At 45.5% G+C, this 22,045-nt stretch overlaps 1 protein-coding gene across 1 annotated transcript in view; it reads left to right on the top strand.

Moving 5' to 3' along the window:
• LOC120928992 (transmembrane 4 L6 family member 1-like) overlaps positions 1-21,158 on the top strand; it is a 33,749-nt gene extending 12,591 nt beyond the window's left edge. Inside the window, exons 3-6 of the mRNA XM_040340155.1 lie at positions 963-1,028; positions 7,408-7,553; positions 17,439-17,631; positions 20,991-21,158. Coding sequence (XP_040196089.1) covers positions 963-1,028; positions 7,408-7,553; positions 17,439-17,631; positions 20,991-21,005 — 420 coding nt within the window. The 3' untranslated portion in view covers positions 21,006-21,158. The remainder of the gene's footprint in view (positions 1-962; positions 1,029-7,407; positions 7,554-17,438; positions 17,632-20,990) is intronic.
• Positions 21,159-22,045: the final 887 nt, after the last annotated feature.

The raw sequence follows: 22,045 nt of genomic DNA, 5'->3' as shown, positions 1-22,045 counted from the left end.
CCATCGCAGTACAGATACGCCGTTTACGTTAGGCTTTTTCCGGCGTAAAGTTACCCCTGCTATATGAGGCGCAGCCAATGTTAAGTATGGACGTCGGGCCAGCGTCGAATTTTCCGTCGTTTGTGTAAGTCGTTCGCGAATAGGGCTATGTGTCATTTACGTTCACGTCGAAAGCATTGGCTTTTTGGGGGTTAATTTGGAGCATGCGCACTGGGATACTTTCACGGACGGCGCATGCGTCATTTACGTGGGGTCACATTAAGTTAACATAAAACACGCCCACATGTTCCACATTTAAATTAGGCGGGCTTACGCCGGCCTATTTACGCTACGCCGCCGCAACTTTGCTTTGTGAATACTGCACTTGCCTGTCAAAGTTGCGGAGGCGTAGCGTAAATAGGATACGTTACGCCCGCTCACAAATACGCGCTCCCTACGTGAATCTGGGCCAATGTTAAGGTATGGACGTCGGAACAGCCGTCAAATTTTACGTTGTTTACGTAAGTCGTATGTGAATGGGGCTGTGCGTAGGTTACGTTCACGTCGTTCACATTGAGCCGTCGTATCTTAGGGAGTATATGCGCCGTGCTTCTGAGCATGCGCGCGCATGCGCCGGTCGATTGGCCCTTAATTTACATGGGGTCACGGCTAATTTAAATGAGGCACGCCCACTACCTGCCTAGTTTGAATTAGGCGGGCTTACGCCGGCACATTTACACTACGCCGGCGCAACGTACGGCGCAAGATCTTTGAGAATACTGTTCTGGGCTCCCTGTTTTACGTCGGCGTAGCGCATATGAGATGCGCTATGCCGGCCAAAAGATGCGCTAAGCTACCTGAATCTAGCCCTTAGTCTTTAAACAACCTAACAATGTTTGGGGTTTGCATTCGCAGCTACTAAAGCTGACTGGATAATTGTTTTCTGAATAATGTTGTCTAATTTGTACTGCTCTGTTGTCCAGGTCTTCCTACCTGCATTTATGATGTTGGGTGCTGGAGGAGAAGGGTGTTGTGCCAACAGATGTGGGGTAAGAAACTGTAATTATCAAGCTTATAAGAAGTTTTAAAAATATCTTGTACAGTTGTGTGAAAAAGTAATTGCCCCCCCCCCCCCTGCTAAATCATGAATAAACTGTAATCACATTTTTTGGAAAGCTGAGTTAAATTTCACTTGCCCCACCCAGGCCTGATTACTGCCAGACCTATAGAATCAAGAAATTGCTTAACCACTTCAAAACCGGCCCATTGTAAAATGACGTCCACAAAGAACCTCTACCGTTCAGAGTGGACGTCATATGACGTCCTGGGCTTTGTGGGGGGGATATCTGAATGATGCCTGCAGCTAGAGGCATCATTCAGATATCCTTCTCTTCTGCCGGCGATTTTGCACAACGTAAGAACGATCATAGCGGCGATTCCGCCGCTAGATCGTTCTTACAGGCGGCGGGAGGGGACATCCCCCCCTCCCGCCTCCATCCGTTGCTTCTCCGGGCTCTCCCGTGCTATCGGGCCCCGGAGAATGAATCGTCCGGCGCTGGCAGGAAGCATAGAGATGACTGGTGACCAGATGGTCACCAGTCATCTCTATGACCGTCGGAAGACCCGGGCGCGATGTGATGACGTCACGCCCGGGTCCCCGTAAGTAAACAAAGCCGCAATTGCGGCTGCTAAGCAACAGCAAGCATGAGATCGGTGAATTTTTTTTCACCGATTTCATGCTTTCCAGCCTGGAGGAGAGATGTGCGGTCTTATTGACCCCGCATCTCTCCATAAAGAGTACCTGTCACACACATTCCTATTACAAGGGATGTTTACATTCCTTGTAATAGGAATAAAAGTGATAATAAAAAAAATAAAATAAAATAAAAAAAGTGTAAAAATAAATAAATATGTAAAAAAAAAAAATGTTTTTTAACGCCCCTGTCCCCAGTAGCTTGCGCGCAGAAGCGAACGCACACGCAAGTCCCGCCGACATATGTAAACGCCGTTTAAACCACATATGTGAGATATCGCCGCGTGCGTTAGAGTGCCAGCAACAATTCTAGATCTCCTCTGTAAATCTAAACTGGTAACCTGTAAAAAATTTCAAAGCGTTGCCTATGGAGATTTTTAAGTACCAAAGTTTGGCGCCATTCCATTAATGTGTGCAATTTTAAAGCGTGACATGTTGGGTATCTATTTACTCGGTGTAACATCATCTTTCATATTTTACAAAAAAATTGGGCTAACTTTACTGTTTTGTTATTTTTTTTAATTCATGAAACAATTTTTTTCCAAAAAAAAGGCGTTTGAAAAATTATTGCGCAAATACCGTGCAAGATAAAACGTTTAAATGACCGTCATTTTATTCCCTAGGGTGTCTGCTAAAAAAACATATATAATGTTTGGGGGTTCTGCGTAATTTTCTAGCAAAAAAATTATGATTTGTACATGTAGGAGAGAAGTGCCAGAATAGGCCTGGTATGGAGGTGTGTATAACAGCCCTGTATGGAAGTGGTTAAATAGAAGCTGTCTGACAAACTGAAGCATGCAAAAAGATCTAAAAAAGCAACACATCATGCTGCAACCTAAAGAAATCCAAGAACAAATGAGAAACAAAGTAGTTGACATGTATCAGTCTGGAAAGGGTTACAAAGCCATTTATAAGGCTTTGGAACTCCAGTGAACCCAGGGGGACTCATTATCCACAAATGGAGATAACTTGGAAGAGTGGTGAACCTTCCCAGGAGTGTCCGGCCTACAAAAATTACTCCAAGAGCATGAAGTTGACTCATCCAGGAGGTCAAAAAGAACCCAGAACAACATCTAAAGAACTACAGGCCTCACTTGCCTCAGGTAAGATCAGTGTTCATGATTAAACAATAAGAAAGACTGGGCAAAAATGGTGTCCATGGGAGAGTTCCAAGGCCAAAGCCACTGCTGACCAAAAAGAACACACTGGCTCCTCTCACATTTACCAAAAAAATCTTGAAAATCCCCAAGACGTTTGGGCAAATATGCTGTGGACTGATGAGACAAAGGTTGAACTTTTTTGGAAGGTGTGCATCTCGTTACATCTGATGTAAAACTAATACAGCATTTTATAAAAAGAACATCATACCAACAGTCACACATGGTGGTGGTAGTGTGATGGTCTGGAGCTGCTTTGCAGCTTCAGGACCTGGACGACCTGCCATCACTGAGGGAACCATGAGTTCTGCGCTCTATCAGAAAATCCTCAAGGAGAATGTCCGACCATCAGATCCAGGCACCATCAGTTCAAGCACACTTGGGTTAGGCAGCAGGACAGTGATCTGAAAACACACTAGCAAGTGCACCTCTGAATGGCTTGAAAAAAACAAAATGAAGGTTTTGGAGTAGCTTAGTCAAAGTCTGGACTTAAATCCAATTGAGATGCTGTGGCCTGACCTTAAAAAGGCCGTTCATGCTGGAAAACCCTACAGGGTAGCTGAATGTAAACAAATTCTACAAAGAAGAGTTGGACAAAATTTCTCCACAGCGATGTAAAAGACTCATTACCAGTTATCGCAAATGCTTGATTGCAGTTGTTGCCACCAAGGGTGGCACAACCAGTTGTTAGGTTTAGGGGGGCAATTACTTTTTCACACAGGGCCAGGCAGGTTTGGACAGCTTTTTTTCCCTTAATAAATTAAATCACCATTTTAAAACTGCACTTTGTATTTACTCGGGTTATCTTTGTGTAAAGCCTCGTACACACGGTCTGACTTCTTGCCAACAAACTTCAAAATTAGCACGTTTTCCAAAAAATCCGACCGTGTGTACACTCCATCAAACAAACTTTTTCGGTTTTCATCGGACAAAAGTTTGTTCTGCAAACGGACAAACTTTTTGGCAACAAAAGTCCGATGGTGCAAAGTCCATCCGTGTGTACAGAAATCTATCAGACTTTTGTCCAAAGTACAAACACACATGCCCAGAACCAATGTTAAAATCAACCAACAATAGCAGAAGTTGACAAAAGGGTGGCGGTAAAGAGCAGAAAAGAGCAGAAAAACCATGTGATGTTGGGAAAGTTTTGGGAAAGTTTGCAGAAAAGTCCTGCCGTGTGTATGCTATGGGTGTGCCGGCCAACTTCCTTCAAACAAAAATCCACAGAAAATTTTGTTTGAAGTCCGATCGTGTGTATGAGGCTTAATACTAACATTTGTTTGATCTGAATCATTTAAGTGTGACAAATATGCAAAAAAAAATCAGGAAGGGGCAAATACTTTTTCACAGCACTGTATGTTTAACTACTTGCTTACTGGGCACATATACCCCCTTTCTGCCCAGGCGAAATTTCAGCTTACGGCACTGCGTCGCTTTAACTGACAATTGCATTGTTGTGCGACGTGGCTCACAAACAAAATTGAGGTCCTTTTTTCCCCACAAATAGAGCTTTCTTTTGGTGGTATTTGATCACCTCTGCGGTTTTTATTTTTTGTGCTATAAACAAAAAAAGAGCGACAATTTAGAAAAAAACACAATGGGCCAGATCCATGTACCTCGGCGAATTTTTAAGTCCGGCGTAGCGTATCTCCGATACACTACGCCACCGTAGTATTTTCCGTATCCACAAAGAATTTGCGCCGTTAGTTACGGCGGCGTAGTGTAAATGTGTCAGCGTAAGGGCGCGCAATTCAAATGACTAAGTTGTGGGCGTGTTTTATTACTAATACGTCTTGACCCCACGTAAATGAAGTTTTTTCTGAACGGAGCATGCGCCGTCCGTGGGGGTATCCCAGTGCGCATGCTCCAAATTAACCCGCAACAAGCCAATGCTTTAGACGTGAACGTAATTCTACGCAAAGCCCTATTCGCGAACGTTTTATGCAAACAACGTAAACGACGGAAAATTTGACGCTGGCCCGACGTCCATACTTAACATTGCGTATGCCTCATAGAGCAGGGGTAATGTTACGCCGAAAAAAGCCTTACGTAAACGACGTAAAAAAATGCGCCTGACGGACGTACGTTTGTGGATTGGCGTATCTAGCTAATTTGCATACTCGAAGCGGAAATCAACGGAAGCGCCCCCTAGTGGCCAGCGTAAATATTCACCTTAGATCCGACGGCGTACTAAGACGTACGTCAGTCGGATCTAGCCCAGCTTCAGGCGTATCTTGTTTTGTGGATTTTTGAGCATTCTAGAAGTTACGCGGCGTATCAATAGATACGCCGACGTAACTTCTTTGTGGATCTGGCCCAATATTTTTTACTTTTTGCTATAATAAATATCCCAATTTAAAAAAAAAATAAAAATTTTTTTTCTCAGTTTAGGCCCATACGCATTCTTCTACATATTTTTGGTAAAAAAAAAAAATCGCAATAAGCGTATAGTGACTGGTTCGCGCAAAACCAAATAGGGGACATAATTATGATTTTTTATTATTATTTTTTTTTTTAACTAGTAATGGCGGCGATCTGCGATTTTTATTGGGACTGCGACATTATGGCGGACACATCGGACACTTTTGACACATTTTTGGGACCATTCACATTTATACAGCGATCAGTGCTATAAATATGCACTGATTACTGTATAAATGTGACTGGCAGGGAAGAGGGTTAACACTAGGGGGCGAGGAAGGGGTTAAATGTGTACCCTGCATAGTGTTTCTAACTGTGGGGGAAGGGGACTGACTGGGGGAGGTGACCAATCTGTGTCCCTATGTAAAAGGGACACAGCATCGGTCTCCTCTCCCTGACAGGACGTGGATCTCTGTGTTTACACACAGAGATCCACGGTCCTGCTCAGTTACTGGGCAATTGCGGGTGCCCGCGCATCGGGTTCCCAGTAACGCGGCGGGGGCGCAACGCCCCCTAGTGGCTCTGAAAGACGAGGACGTCATATGACGTCCTCTCAGAACAAGAGAGGTATCGTGCCGCCGTCAATTGATGACGGCCGGTAGTGAGAAGGTTAATGTGTAAAGTGTGTCATTCTTTTTTGTTTATATAATAAATAAATAAAACAATGGTGACCAAAAGAAAGCTATATTTGTGTGAAAAAATAAGATATAAATGTTGTTTATGTATGTACAGTATGTGCCATACCTGTAGGATCTCTATGAAAGCTGGAAATGACTGTAGTTGGCACCGCTACAAAAGTGATTTTCACTAGCTTCTGGGTCTCCTGCTGAGCAGCTAACTGAGCACAAGAAATCCCTTGCTCGGCTCTTGTGCCATTCAGAGAACACTTTGCATTTTTTCAATGAATGCAAAGTGTTGTCTGATTGGACAAGGTAGAGATTGTGACTTCACTGCCCCGCCGCTCCAACTCATCCCATCAGAGAAGGCTTTGAATTCTTTAAGAAAAAGTGCTTCCTGAATGGCGCCTGCACTGAGTAAGCAGCCTCCTATGTTCACAAAGCAGCAGGGCAGCTGCTCAGTACGGGATCTAGAAACTAATGGAGAATTGGAGATCACCATAATATCAGTGCCAACCACCCAACTTCCAAAAGGATCCTACAGGTATGGCACGTACAGTACTTACATTAGTCTACAATGTAGAAATTGCCATACCTAAACTTCAACCTAGATTTAACCTAGATCTCTGTATGGCAATGATACTGTAAAGCATCATGATAATAATTTCACATCTTACGAACAAAGAAGTGACTGAAATGGTTACCATAGTGCAGGGTTCTTATGACGTCTTTTTGGTGTAGGAGACCACATAGAGTTATGGAAAACGCTAGACTGAATGGTAATAGATCTGCACAGACCTGCATGTGTTGTTGGCTCTATATCAGTGGTTCTCAACCTTCTAGTGCCGTGACCCCTTGATACAATTTCCCAAGTTGTGGGGACCCCTAACAGTAAAATTATTTTCGTAGCGTGGGTTGTCAGCACCCAAGGCAAGACAAGTATTTTTCGCCCCTAAAACACAGACAGATAGCGCTACCTAAAGGAGTCCTTTTAATGGCAACTATAATCACATGTAACTCACTGTGTCTCCGGCTTCACTGTGTCTCCGACTTTGTGGTGTCTCGTAGCAGTGACACCTATGCCGAAATCAGGAGATAGGGTCTCCTCCAGCACCTCCCACTTCACATTCCTCACCAGTCAGCTGACCTCTAGTCTTTGGCCCCCAGCCATATCGTGAACTGAATGGGCGCCTGCAAAGAGACTGAGTGGGTGGCAGGGGCCTCCAGGAACAGCCCAGCTGGGCTACCACAGGCTCCAGGGATAGCCCTGCTGGGTGGCCACAAAAAGGCTGGGAGATCGGTGTGAGCTTCAGGAACAGCCCAGGTTTTGGTGACCCCTGGCAAATCATCATTCGACCCCCGAGGGGGTCCCGACCCCAGGTTGAGAACCACTGCTCTATATAGAAGAATAAAATATGTAAAGACAAAGCGAAAGATGACAGAATATTACTGTAGTAAACATAGGTCTCCTTTTTTTCAGATGTTCCTGTCTGTCATTCTGTCCGCACTGGGCACAGTGGGATCAGTGTACTGCGTGATAATCTCAGTGATGGGTTTGGTTAATGGTCCTCTGTGTGACACAGGAGATGGAGATTACATATACCCATTCAGGAATGACACCAATGAGTAAGTAGCACAGTGGATAGAACCCGTCAACCCTGGCTTCTTATATCTCTGGTCTATCTGCTGAAAGTTCCAGCTCTGTTCAAGAAAATCAAAAGAAACGACAGTTGATCAGATTAATTAATAACTAGCAAAAATGAGGTGCACATGGGTAGGGAAATTCATTAAACCAGTTTCCAAACTTTCAAAATAAAGGGCCAGTTAAGGTCCTTCAGATCTTAGAGGGCCGGACTGTGGCTGGTGGGATTAGAATTTGCCCCAATATCCTTAGGAGTAGACAGTGTCTCAGGATTGGTGGTCAGTGGGAGTAAGAAAATGACATCATCTGTGAACAGTAGGAAGAGGAATAGTGCCCCATCATTGGTATCATTGGAAGGTATAGTACCCCATCGTTGATGGCAGTGGAAGGATTTATGCTCTATCCTTGGTGCCAGTGGGAGGATAAGGACCCCATGGTTGGTGTCAGTGGAAGGAATAGTACCCCGCTATTGGTATCAGTAGGAAGAATAGTCTCCCACTGTTGGTATCAGTGGGAGGAATTGTGCCTCATATGAGTGGAGGAAACAATGCCCCAAGGGTCAGATAAATGCTAGGAAAGGGCTGCATCTGACCCATGGGCCACAGTTTGTAGACCACTGCATTAACCACTTAAGCCCCGGACCAATATGCTGCCTAAAGACCCAAGGTGTTTTTACAGTTCGGGACTGCGTCGCTTTAACAGACAATTGCGCGGTCGTGCGACGTGTTTCGCAAACAAAATTGGCGTCCTTTTTTCCCCACAAATAGAGCTTTCTTTTGGTGGTATTTGATCACATCTGCGGTTTTTAGTTTTTGCGCTATAAACAAAAATAGAGCGACAATTTTGAAAAAAATGCAATATTTTTTACTTTTTGCTATAATAAATATCCCCCAAAAACATATATACATTTTTTTTCCCCTCAGTTTAGGCCGATACGTATTCTTCTACCTATTTTTGGTTAAAAAAATCGCAATAATCGTTTATCGGTTGGTTTGCGCAAAATTTATAGCGTTTACAAAATAGCGGATAGTTTTATTGCATTTTTATTTTTTTTATTTTTTTTACTACTAATGGCGGCGATCAGCGATTTTTTTCGTGACTGCGACATTATGGCGGACACTTCGGACAATTTTGACACATTTTTGGGACCATTGTCATTTTCACAGCAAAAAATGCATTTAAATTGCATTGTTTATTGTGAAAATGACAGTTGCAGTTTGGGAGTTAAACACAGGGGGCGCTGTAACATTTAGTGTTCACTTGGTGTGTGTTTACAACTTATGGGGGGTGTGGCTGTAGGACTGACATCATCGATCGAGTCTCCCTAATAAAAGGGATCACTCGATCGATGCGCCGCCACAGTGAAGCACGGGGAAGCCCCGTTCTTCAGCTCCGGGGAGCGATCGCGACGGGGCGGCTATAAACGAATAGCCGTGCCGTCGTCCCGGATCGCTCCCCGAGGCTTACCGACCGCTGCATGTACCGGGGGGGGGGGGGGTCCCGATCGGACCCCCCACCCACGTCAAGCAGAGGACGTACAGGTACGTGCATGTGCCTGTCCGTGCCATTCTGCTGACGTATATTTACATGAGGCGGTCCTTAAGTGGTTAAACAATACAGAAATGACCCAGCACTTAGTTCAGCTACTCACAATAGGCACACAATACCATATTAAATGTTTTTATCCTTTAGGTTTTTTCAGAAATCTTGGGAGGTTAGGGTGTTCCCATCCACCTTTCATTCAGCTGCTCCGGTTGCATTCTCCATAATATGAATACAGTGGAACCTTGGAATACGAGCATAATCCGTTCCAGGAGAATCTAATTAGAATATAATAAGATAATTTGTTCCGCATTGACTTCTATGGCATGCAATAACACATGTGGCCAGAGGTGGGGGGCCGCAGAGAGCCTCGGAAGTACTCGGGGACAGGTCGGCTGATCTCGGAAACCCTTGGAAAGGCTTGGAAACACTCAGGAACTGAGTATTTCTGAATGGTTCCGAGTGTCACCGGCGCCCACGCACCGCTGGCCAAATGCGGTACTGCACACCCCATTAGCTTGAATTCTGCTCGTTTTGCAAGACAACACTCGTAAACCGAGTCAGAATTTAAGAAAAAGTTGCTCGTCTTTCAAAATGCTCGCTAACCGTGTTACTCGTAAACCGAGGTTCCACTGTACAAATAAAACAAGATGGTGTTAATCCCTCACAATGGCAACCTTAGTTGTGCAGTCCCAAGTAATCAAGCGCAAAGATCTTACCAGCAGAATCCATGAGGGATAAAGGTCTTCACCGTCCAACAGCTTTTCAACAACTAGTATGTCGGTTTTAGGTGGACTGACTCTTTAGCCAGGTGACGCTGTTACAGGTCTTATTTTTCAAACTGTTTAAAATATATGAAATATCTGTATTGCCACAGGGCACCTAATTAGATTTAGATTTTCAGCTTTTAAAGTGTCACTAAACCCACAGCATAAAAAACTATTAATAAATTGTGTGGTATACTGCTCATACTCACTCAGTCACTATGAAATTCGTTTTCTATATTCAGCAAAAGACCTGGTTGATCCTGCAGCTCTCTACCTCCACCGTCTGTTCATGTCCCCATTTCAGCTAGGGACTTTGCCGCCATGCTGAGTTTTCAGTGAGCTTCTATGCTGAGTATTTCTGCCCTATCACATCTAAGTGACTGTACAGTCACACATGTGGGTGTATACACAGTGGTAAATGACAGCCCACACCCTCCTTCCTCCTCTATGCCCACTAGCCAGCTAAACACAATGGGGTTGGTATATTACATGTAGATTAATGGAGGCTTCACCTCCCTCTTATTCTAAGATACAGGCTGGAGGTGGGTGACACAGCCTGTGACTGGCAGAAATCCTCCTACACCATGTTATTACCAAAAAAGAATAAAGGGCCAGATCCTCAAAAGAGATACTCCGACTTAAGTGCTGTTCAGTCTGTGTGTAACTTTGGAAACGATCCTCAAAAGGCTTTTTCCAAAGTTACACAGAAGATCCGGCATGTGTAATTGATTTACACTGCCTAATTTTAGGATGCAGTACCGCATCCGCCGCTGGGGGCATTTCGAGTCGAAATGCCGTTGCTAGTATGCAAATTAGCACTTAAGGCGATCCACAAAGCTTTCTAGCTTCTTTTTTGCGCCGTAAGTGTTATTTTGCAAGTGTAAAATTAGGGCTCGTTTTACAAAGTGTAAAGTTAGTCACACCTTGTAAAGGCCCATTGCAGCGACGGCATTTGGTATGCTTTCCCGAGGGAGAACTCCACGTCAATTTGTAAAAAACAAAACCGGCATGGGTTCCCCCCCAGGAGCATACCAGGCCCTTAGGTCTGGTATGGGTTGTAAGGAGACCCCCCTACGCCGAAAAATTGACGTAGGGGGTCCCCCTACAATCCATACCAGACCCGTATCCAAAGCACGCTACCCGGCCAGCCAGGAAGGGAGTGGGGACGAGCGAGCGCCCCCCCCCCTCCTGAGCCGTGCCAGGCCGCGTGCCCTCAACATGGGGGGGTTGGGTGCTCTGGGGCAGGGGGGCGCACTGCGGGCCCCCCCACCCCAGAGCACCCTGTCCCCATGTTGATGAGGACAGGACCTCTTCCCGACAACCCTTGCCATTGGTTGTCGGGGTCTGCGGGCGGGGGCTTATCGGAATCTGGGAGTCCCCTCAAATAAGGGGGCCCCCAGATACCGGCCCCCCACCCTAAGTGAATGGATATGGGGTACATCGTACCCCTATCCATTCACCTGGAGGCAAAAAGTAAAAGTTAATAAACACACAACACAAGGCTTTTTAAAATATTTTATTATTCTGCTCCGGACGCCCCCCCTGTCTTCGTTATTAGCTCTATTTCCAGGGGGGGCTTCTTCTTCCACTTTTCGGGGGTCTTCTCCGCTCTCCGGGGGTCTTCCGCTCTCCGGGGGGGGCTTCTCCGGACTCCGGGGGGGCTTCTCCGGACTCCGGGGGGCTTCTTCCATCTTCTCCCCTCTTCCGCTCTTGACTCGACGAACCCCGGTTCTTCTGCAGCTCTCCGGTGCCTTCTCCTTCAGCGCTGGCTGCCTGCTATGTTTGTGTGTTAGCTCGATTTCAAACAGGCAGCCGGCGCGGTCTTCTGTGGCGTCAGGGTCTTCTGGTCTTCTGTTCTTCCGATGTTGCCTCGTCGCCTGTTGTCGCTGTAATGATGGAAGCGCGCCTTGCAGCCCATTTATATAGGCATCACCGTCCCATCATGCTCCGGTAGGTACCCACGTGGTGGGTGCCTACCCACGTGCACCCACCACGTGGGTACCTACCGGAGCATGATGGGACGGTGATGCCTATATAAATGTGATGCAAGGCGCGCTTCCATCATTACAGCGACAACAGGCGACGAGACAACATCGGAAGAACAGAAGACCAGAAGAGAAGATGACGCCACAGAAGACCGCGCCGGCTGCCTGTTTGAAATCGAGCTAACACACAAACATAGCAGGCAGCCAGCGCTGAAGAAGAAGGCACCGGAGAGCTGCAGAAGAACCGGGGTTCGCCGAGTCAAGAGCGGAAGAGGGGAGAAGATGGAAGAAGCCCCCCGGAGTCCGGAGAAGCCCCCCCGGAGTCCGGAGAAGCCCCCCCCGGAGAGCGGAAGACCCCCGGAGAGCGGAGAAGACCCCCGGAGAGTGGAAGAAGAAGCCCCCCCTGGTAATTGAGCTAATAACGAAGACAGGGGGGGCGTCCGGAGCAGAATAATAAAATATTTTAAAAAGCCTTGTGTTGTGTGTTTATTAACTTTTACTTTTTGCCTCCAGGTGAATGGATAGGGGTACGATGTACCCCATATCCATTCACTTAGGGTGGGGGGCCGGTATCTGGGGGCCCCCTTATTTGAGGGGACTCCCAGATTCCGATAAGCCCCCGCCCGCAGACCCCGACAACCAATGGCAAGGGTTGTCGGGAAGAGGTCCTGTCCTCATCAACATGGGGACAGGGTGCTCTGGGGTGGGGGGGCCCGCAGTGCGCCCCCCTGCCCCAGAGCACCCAACCCCCCCATGTTGAGGGCACGCGGCCTGGCACGGCTCAGGAGGGGGGGGGGCGCTCGCTCGTCCCCACTCCCTTCCTGGCTGGCCGGGTAGCGTGCTTTGGATACGGGTCTGGTATGGATTGTAGGGGGACCCCCTACGTCAATTTTTCGGCGTGGGGGGGTCTCCTTACAACCCATACCAGACCTAAGGACCTGGTATGCTCCTGGGGGGGGAACCCATGCCGGTTTTTTCTTTGAAAATTGGCATGGAGTTCTCCCTCAGGAATGCATGCCGCTGTCATTTTTTTTTTCCCCGACGCAACTTTAAGCCGTCGCGATCCTCAAAACTCGGCGTAACGTAACTTCGCGCATGCGCAGTACGGCCGACGCGCATGCGCAGTACGGCCGGCGCGGGAGCGCGCCTCATTTAAATGGGACTCGCCCCATTTGAATAGGAACGCCTTGCGCCGGCGGAATTTTAGTTACACAGCCTGAAATTTCTAGATAAGTGCTTTGTGGATCGGGCGCTTAGGTAGAAACTTTAAGCCAGTGTAACTTAAATTGGATTTTTTAAGTTACGTCAGGTTTTTGTGGATCTGGCCCAAAGATTTGATTTTAAATACATATTTGTATGACAATTGAAAACAGTTTATTGATATTGATTATTTATTTTTACTCGGTATTCCAAAGGCGTTTATTTTTATTTTTTATTTGGAACATGTAACCAGCAGCAGAGGACTAGAGCTCCTCCTGCTTATGTTTCCCTGGGAAACATCTAGGTCATGTGACAGCTGTATATCATTTACGGATAAAGGGGGTTATCCACAAAATGGATACGCCGGTGTATCTACTGATACGCCGTCGTATCCCTGTTTCTATCTATGGAACTGATCCACAGAATCAGTTTACCATAGATAGGCAGAAGATCGACATGTGTAATTGAATTACACTGTCGGATCTTAAGGATGCAATTCTAGGCCGGCCGCTAGGTGGCGAGGCCATTGCGGCCGGCCTAGAATATGCAAATGAACACTTACGGCGATCCACGAACGTTCCGACGGGCCCGTCGCGCTAAATCTACGTCGTTTACGTCGAGTTACGCCGTGTAAAAATAGGGCTAAGTCCTATTTGACTAAGCCCTATTAAGTATGGCCATCGTTCCCGCGTCGAAATTTTAAACTCTACGTCGTTTGCGTAAGACGTCCATGAATGGCGCTGGAGGCCATTTACGTTAACGTCTAAGCAAATGACGTCGGAGCGACGTCTGTTAGCGCAATGCACGTCGGGTAAGTTACCCGATGGAGCATGCGCAGTACGTCCGGCGCGGGAGCGCGCCTAATTTAAATGGGACTCGCCCCATTAGATTCGGCACGCCTTGCGCCGGACACATTTAAGTTACACCGCCGCAAATTTCAAGGTAAGTGCTTTGTGGATCTGGCACTTAGGTAGAAATTTTGCGGCGGTGTAACTTAAATAGGAAGATTTAAGTTACGCCGGATATTTGTGGATCTGGCCCAAAGTACTTAAATGTTTTTTTTTTATTCTTGATATTAAAATAATTACAGTATCCATCATCCAGATACATAAATAGAAGGGATAATGTAAATTAAGCAGTGTGTGTTTAGTGTCACTTTAATTGCTATATTGCACTGGAGGTGTGAATCTGATTGGTGTTGTAACATGGATGGATCCTACTTTAGGTGTTTTGACATTGTAATTAAGACCCAATTGGAACTTCTTAAATTAGACTTATCCTGCCGGGAGCTAAAAAAGCTTACACAGGGCTATGGACTCCGTGTGTGACCGTGCTAATTGGCCCAGTGTTGTCACACTTTTAATGAGTCTCATCCACTATTTCCTTTATGTCCTGGCAGAGAGATTGACAGTGGAAAATACTTAACATCATTTTCCTGTCCTGATGCCAATTCATGGCAGCTAGGGATGAGCTCAACACCCTGGTTTGGTTCGCAGCAGAATATGCGAACAGGCAAAAAATTTGTTCGAACACGCGAACACTGTTCAAGTCTAAGGGACATGAAAAATCAAAAGTGCTAAATTTAAAGGTTAATATGCAAGTTATTGGCAAAAAAAGTCCTGTCCCAGGGGACATGTATCAATGCAAAAACGTTTTAAAAATTGACGTTTTTTCGGGAGCAGTGATTTTTATCTCTGTCTCCAGCGATGATCTCCAGTGAGGATACGACGCATATGATCCTGCCTCCACCGGAGGCACCCGATGAATGATTCGCCGCCAGCCTGAAAGCTCTTATATAGCTGAGGGTGGGGCCAGAGACGCAAGGGGAATCGCCGGGGTTACCCAGTGACGTGTACGGGGGTCGCTGGAGATCATCGCTGGAGATCGAGAATGTATTACATCTCTGGAGATCGAGAATGTATTACATTGCTGGAGATCGAGAATGGATTACATCGCTGGAATCTTTTTTTTTTATTTATTGTTTTAATAAAGGACTTGTCCCAAGCCGTCTCCTGACGTTTTTTAACATTTTGACACTTTTTTTTGTGAAATGGTAGGGGTACAATGTACACCTTACCAATTCACATAGGGGGGGGCGGGATCTGGGGGTCCCTTTTGTTAAAGGGGGCTTCCAGATTCCGATAAGCCCCCCACCCACAGACCCCCACAACCACCGGGCAAGGGTTGTGGTGATGAGGCCCTTGTCACCATCAACATGCGGACATCCTCCCCATGTTGAGGGCATGTGGCCCGGTACAGTACGCTCTCTCGCCCCCCCCTCTTTTCCTGTGGCCTGCCAGGTTGCGTGCTCGGATAAGGGTCTGGTATGGATTTTTGGGGGGAACCCCACGCCATTTTTTTTTATTTTGGTGCAGAGTTCCCCTTAAAATCCATACCAGAGCTTAAGGGTCTGGTATGGATTTTTGGGGGGAACCCCACGGCATTTTTTTTATTTTGGTGCAGAGTTCCCCTTAAAATCCATACCAGACCTGAAGAGCTTGGTACTGGAATTTGGTGGAACCCCACGCATTTTTTCAATGACTTTCAAATACTTTTATCTGTATTGCCGGGACCTGACAATTCATTATAGCCGCGAGAAGTTTTAAATGACTTTATTTCCTTTAGAAATTTCATTTTGTGTAGAGACTGTTATAAACACAGGAAACATGCGCTACTTTACAGGCTTACTATAAGCCTGTACGAAATTTAAAGGAATATTTCACTCTTTACTTTTGTTTTTTCACTTTAAGCATTATTAAAATCACTGCCCCCGAAAAAAACAGCCGTGTTAAAACTTTTTTTTGCATTGATACATGTCCCCTGGGGCAGGACCCAGGTCCTCAAACACTTTTTATGTCAATAACTTGCATATTAACCTTTAAAATTAGCACTTTAGACTTCTATCATACACTTTTTTTAAAGGGTGTTCTGCGGCTTTTCGAATTTGCTGCAAACACCCAAAATTGTTCGCTGTTCCGCGAACTGGGGAACAGCCAATGTTCGAGTCGAACTCATGTTTGATCCGAACATAAAGCTCATCCCTAATGGCAGTTTTACGTGTGTGGAAAATGTGGTGATACTGCGCTGTCTAATAAGTGAACCTAAAATTAAAATGCTAGCAACTTAAAATGTGAGATACCCACAAAGAACTAATGCAATGAAAAACAAGCTGCACAACTAATATAAACATACAAATACTGTATCTGTGATGCTTGGTGATATGATACAGATAAGATAAATTCACATGGAACAATTTGAGTTGTCCAAAATGGTGAAATGAGACAGTCCCAATGGTTGTGTATTTAGACAAATAGAAAAATAAAGTGAAATAAAATTGAGTCTATCGTTGGAACGCATGAAAACGTGCATCTGATGACGATTACTGACAGTCAATTATCATATTCCTTCAAGTGGATGGTGACATCAATGCATGAAGACCTCAGAATAGTGCACGGATAGATAAAACACCTCCACCTTTCAAACACACTGCCCCTTACCAGAGGAAAAGATCCCAACTAAAGATCTTCTGACAGCAGATGGCTTACTCCCCAGCCAAGGGCTTGTGTGGCAGGATATCCAAGAGTCGAGATTTCTCCCACAATGGACCGATGGTTAGTGTAGTTTAAAACCAATATGGAGAAGGAAAAGAGCTAACATAGTGTGAATCCATATAGCAGTTTATTATAAAAAATTAAAATCACACTTACAAGAAAGTAGATAAAATTTGCTTGTGAAAATTTAGCTGGCCGGCTAGCACAACCCGTTCACTCCGGGACACAGTATGCAGTTAAAGACGTCAGCACGCCGCTACCCTACGCCGTTTCGTCTTAGAAGACTTCGTCCAGGTGCCGGAATTGTTTATTATTTTTTTTATAAAATACTTTTATAAAAATACAATAATTTTCCTTTCCTGGTGAAAATCCACATGTACTGTAAGGTAAATTGTGCAGGGTTTTTATATTCACCACATTTACAATGTTTCTTATGCTGGGACTACTCATATTGAATTTCCCTGGTTTAATTACCATCAAAATAAATGTAAGCACATGAAAATTCATGCTAATGCGTGCTGATGCACTTTCAACGTGCCTTGCAAAGCACTTTGTATTAGATCTCACCATGCACCACAACGCACATCAACATGCATGACACACATCATGGTGTGTTTATGTGCGTTATGAATGGTCAATGTGCATCATGACGTGCATGGACACACATCTCAACGCGTGTGCTAAGATGCATTTTCATGTGTTTCCATTGATTTCAAAAAGGCAAAGATGTAAGAAGTCCAGCCTTATTAAGATTATCCGTTTACTGGTTGAATTGACTTGACGCTTAGAAATACTCATTGAACAAACTTGTCTCTGATCCACAGAGAGAATTACCTGTTGGATCAGGACAGGTGGAGCATCTGCAAGGAACCAGAGAATGTCGTGCTGTGGAATGTTGTTTTGTTCTCCATTACGCTGGGAATCTCTGCCATTGAGGCCGTCCTATGTCTCATACAAGTCATCAACGGAGTCATCGGGGTGATCTGCGGCACCTGCTTGAGGAAAAGGAAGGTCAACGTACGTCACTTTTAGTAATGCTCATTCCTGCAGAATTAGGGGCTGTTCACACTTATCTGTTTTACTAAATGAAAATACATAGATAGCCATCACATTATAGCCACCAACCATAATATCACCGTCCACTTTATATTGAGTAGGTACCCCTTTTGCTGCCAAAACAGCCCATTGAAGGTCTGGACTCCTCTAGACCTCTGAAGGCACACTGTGGTATCTGGCACCAAACCATCAGTAGCAGATCCTTTAAGTTATAGTAAGTTGTGAGGTGGGGCCTCCATGGAACAGACTTGTTTTTCCAGCACATCACACATATGCTCAATTGGATTGAAATCTGGAGAATTCCTCAAAGACACTATCATGGTCCAGTTCTTATGTGCCCCTTGTAGGTGCTTTTGGCTGTGGACACGGGTCAGCATTGGCAGGCTGGCCAGTCTTCTGCAACACAGCCCTGTATGTAGGGTGACCAGACATCCCCGGTTTCCTAGGACAGTCCCCGGATTGAGGACACCTTCCCCGGACCGAGTCTGTCCCCGGTTTTGTCCCCAGATTGGATTTGAACAGGGGCTGGGGCAATTTTAAAGACAGTGAGTGCAGAATTAAAAACATTCTGAATTACACCCTCCGCCCTGCTGCTCATACTAGCTTAGAGGGGTGTATTTTTTCCATTATCTGTGCCCCCTTCTGATGATCATGTGCTGGTCGGAGCGGAGGGAATATTTCTTCAGTTTCGGGTGCATGCCCATTCAGCTCCACTCCCATTGTCTTCTGCCTTGGCTCAAGTCCCGGCCAGCCACCTGCCTGCTTATCTCCTTGCCATCCCTGGTGGAGTGATCTTCCTCCGCTCACCACCCAGTAGTAGCCGGGGCCCGGAGAGTAACACTTGAAAGGCTGTCAGGCGGGCGGCGACAGGCAGAGAGTTGCTAATTGCCGCCACTTGTAAAAAAAAAAAAAATACGTCCCCTGATTTAATTTAAAAAATATGGTCACTTTACCCATATGCAACAAATTGCAATGCACTATGGTTTCCAACACCTTTCTATGGGACCCAGCATTAACCCTTTCAGTAATTTAAAGGGGTTGTAAAGGTTCATTTTTTTTATTTTCTAAATAGGTTCCTTTAAGCTAGTGCATTGTTGGTTCACTTACATTTTCCTTCGATTTCCCTTCTAAAAAATTTTTTCTTTGTTTTCTTTGTCTGAATTTCTCACTTCCTGTTCCTCCTCAGGAAGCTGAACCAACAATGCACTAGCTTAAAGGAACCTATTTAGAAAATAAAAATCAAACCTTTACAACCCCTTTAAGGTACAGATCAGACTATATGGGACAGCCTTGGCTCCCCTAATGCATCAATGAGCCCTGACCGCCAGTGACTCTGCCGTGTATTCACTGGATTTCCTACCTTGAACTCTTTTTGTAGTTCCTGACTACTACAGACCGGGAACATCCCACAAGAGCTGCAATTTTGGATATTGCGCTGACCTAGTCGGGTTTCTCCAAAGTGAGGAATTCCCTCACTTTGGAGAAATTTCTCTCACTTCCGGTTTTTGGCCATGAAACATGAATTGAGAGGACACAGATGGCAAAATAATTCACAGGGGTTATAACTAGGGTTGTCCCGATACTAGTATCGGTATTGGGACCGATACCGAGCATTTGCGTGAGTACTTGTACTTGCGCAAATGCTCCCGATGCTTCACCCGATACTTTTATTCTTTTTTTTTTTTTAGGGTAGAGTGGCTGGAGAGGGCGGGAGGAGTCAGTGACTGGGGAGGGCGGACAGTGGTGGATGGAGAGTGCAGGCGGAGTTGGCTAGAGAGGGGGCGGGCAGAGTCTGTGTCGGTGGACAGTATGCGGAGAGCGAGTGTATGCGGGCGGAGAGCGAGTCGGTGGACGGTATGCGGGCGGAGAGCGAGTGTATGCGGGCGGAGAGCGAGTCGGTGGACGGTATGCGGGCGGAGAGCGAGTCCTCACCTGCAGTGGTAAGCTGGCAGGGGTGTAGGGCAGCCGCATCAGGATCAGGATCGGTGACCGGTGAACGTCCCTACGCCCATCTTGGTACACCCTGCACTCGGCTGCAGTAAGCAGCAGCAGACATCTTGTTACACCCAGCCCGAGTGCAGGGTGTACCAAGATGGGCGTTGCAGCATAGTTTTTTTTAAATAAATCTTGTGTCATTTTTTGCAACATTTCAGTGCCAGCCACCTGTCAGTGCCCACAAGTGCCACCTATCAGTGCCCACAAGTGCCATCAGTGCAATCTATCAGTGCCCACAAGTGCCATCTATCAGTGCCCACAAGTGCCACCTATCAGTGCAATCAGTGCCATCTATCAGTGCCCATAAGTGCCACCTATCAGGTGGCACTGGTAGATGGCACTGATTGCACTGATAGCTGGCACTTGTGGGCAATGATAGATGACACTGATTGCACTGATAGGTGGCACTTGTGGGCAATGATAGATGGCACTGATTGCACTGATAGGTGGCACTTGTGGGCAATGATAGATGACACTGATTGCACTGATAGATGGCACTGATTGCACTGTTAGGTGGCACTGGTAGATGGCACTGATTTTACTAACAGTGCAATCAGTGCCATCTATCAGTGCCCACAAGTGCCACCTATCAGTGCAATCAGTGTCATCTATCATTGCCCACAAGTGCCACCTATCAGTGCAATCAGTGCCATCTACCAGCGCCACCTGACAGTTGGCACTTATGGGCACTGATAGATGGCACTAATAGGTGGCACTTGTGGGCACTGATTGCACTCATAGGTGGCACTTGTGGGCACTGATAGATGGCACTGATTGCACTGATAGGTGGCACTGATAGATGGCACTGATTTTACTATCAGTGCAATCAGTGCCATCTATCAGTGCCCACAAGTGCCACCTATGAGTGCAATCAGTGCCCACAAGTGCCAATTATGAGTGCAATCAGTGCCCACAAGTGCCACCTATTAGTGCCATCTATCAGTGCCCATAAGTGCCACCTGTCAGTGCCAGCCACCTGTCAGTGCCACCTATTAGTGCCCATCAGCGCCAGTCACCAGTCAGTGCCCATAAGTGCCGCCTTTCAGTGCCAGCCACCTATCAGTCCCCATCTTTCAAACTGTAACATGACATTGAAAAAAAATTATCGGTAATCAGTATCAGCGAGTACTTGGAAAAAAGTATCGGTACTTGTACTCAGTCTTAAAAGAGTGGTATCGGGACAACCCTAGTATAACCGTCACTTGCTCTATCCAAAATAAAAATAAAAAAGTGGTTTGCTTTTAGTTCTACTTTAATGGTACTGTATAATATAGACCAGGGTATTCCGGAAACCTGCAGTAATCATTGTGTGTCTTTTTTTTCAGACTACTGTTGCCTGAAACACTGGGATAAGGAGTCTTCTGAATACATTCTTCTCTGGATTTAAAGTTAACAATAATATATTTTGAAGGGGATATCCATACCTCCCAACTTTTTGAGATAGGAACACCTATTAGCAAAAGTATGTAGGCATAGGACACACCCCCTGCCACGCCCCCTTAAAGAAGAATTATACAAAAAAAAAAAAAAGATTAGTTAAACCCACAACTGCTTTTTTTTTTTTTTTTACCACTACTATTTCTTTATATTGGCTTTTGAAATTTACAAATGCAGCAATTTAGAAATTGGATGAAAGGTTTAGCGCTGGGAAACACTTTTTGATAGATAAAAAGTGCATTTTATATATAACTATATAGATCAGACCAAAATGAGGAGGAAAGAGAGACAGAGGGACTTTGTTCCAAATCAGAAATATTCAAAATCAGTTGAGAGCTCTGGACATCTCTATATATGTATATATATATATATATATATATATATATATATATTTATTTTTATTTTATTTTTTTTAAGACACGTGTGAATGTGAACTTCTTGATGTAAAAGATCTTATTAACATATTTTTCATATTTTAGAAATCTTATTCTGCGTGGAGTTTTAATTATGAAAGACAGACAAATGTACTACAGTTGAACCTCGGATTACGAGCATAATCCGTTTCAGGAGTATGCACGTAATCCGAAGTACTCGCATATCAAAGCGAGTTTTCCCATTGAAGTCAATGGAAACGAAAATAATTTGTTCCGCATTGACTTCAATGGGGAGCAATACCGAATGCGGCCATAGGTGGGGGGGCGCCAGAGAGCTCCGAAAATGGCTTGTTTCCTGCGCCCCCGTACCTCAGGCCAAATGAGGTACTGCAGGCCAATGTTTGGCTTTTCTTGGCTCCTGCGCCCCCTTACCTCAGGCCAAATAAGGCACTGCATGCCTATTTTCGGCTCTACTCGGCTTCTGCACCCCCGTACCTCAGGCCAAATGAGGTACTGCAGGCCTATTTTCTCGGCTCCTGCACCCCGTACCTCAGGCCAAATGAGGTACT

This window comes from Rana temporaria, chromosome 2, assembly GCF_905171775.1.
Source record: "Rana temporaria chromosome 2, aRanTem1.1, whole genome shotgun sequence".
NCBI lineage: Eukaryota > Metazoa > Chordata > Amphibia > Anura > Ranidae > Rana > Rana temporaria.
Note: the sequence above shows the minus strand (reverse complement) of the source record. Positions and strands in the feature narration are given on the sequence as shown.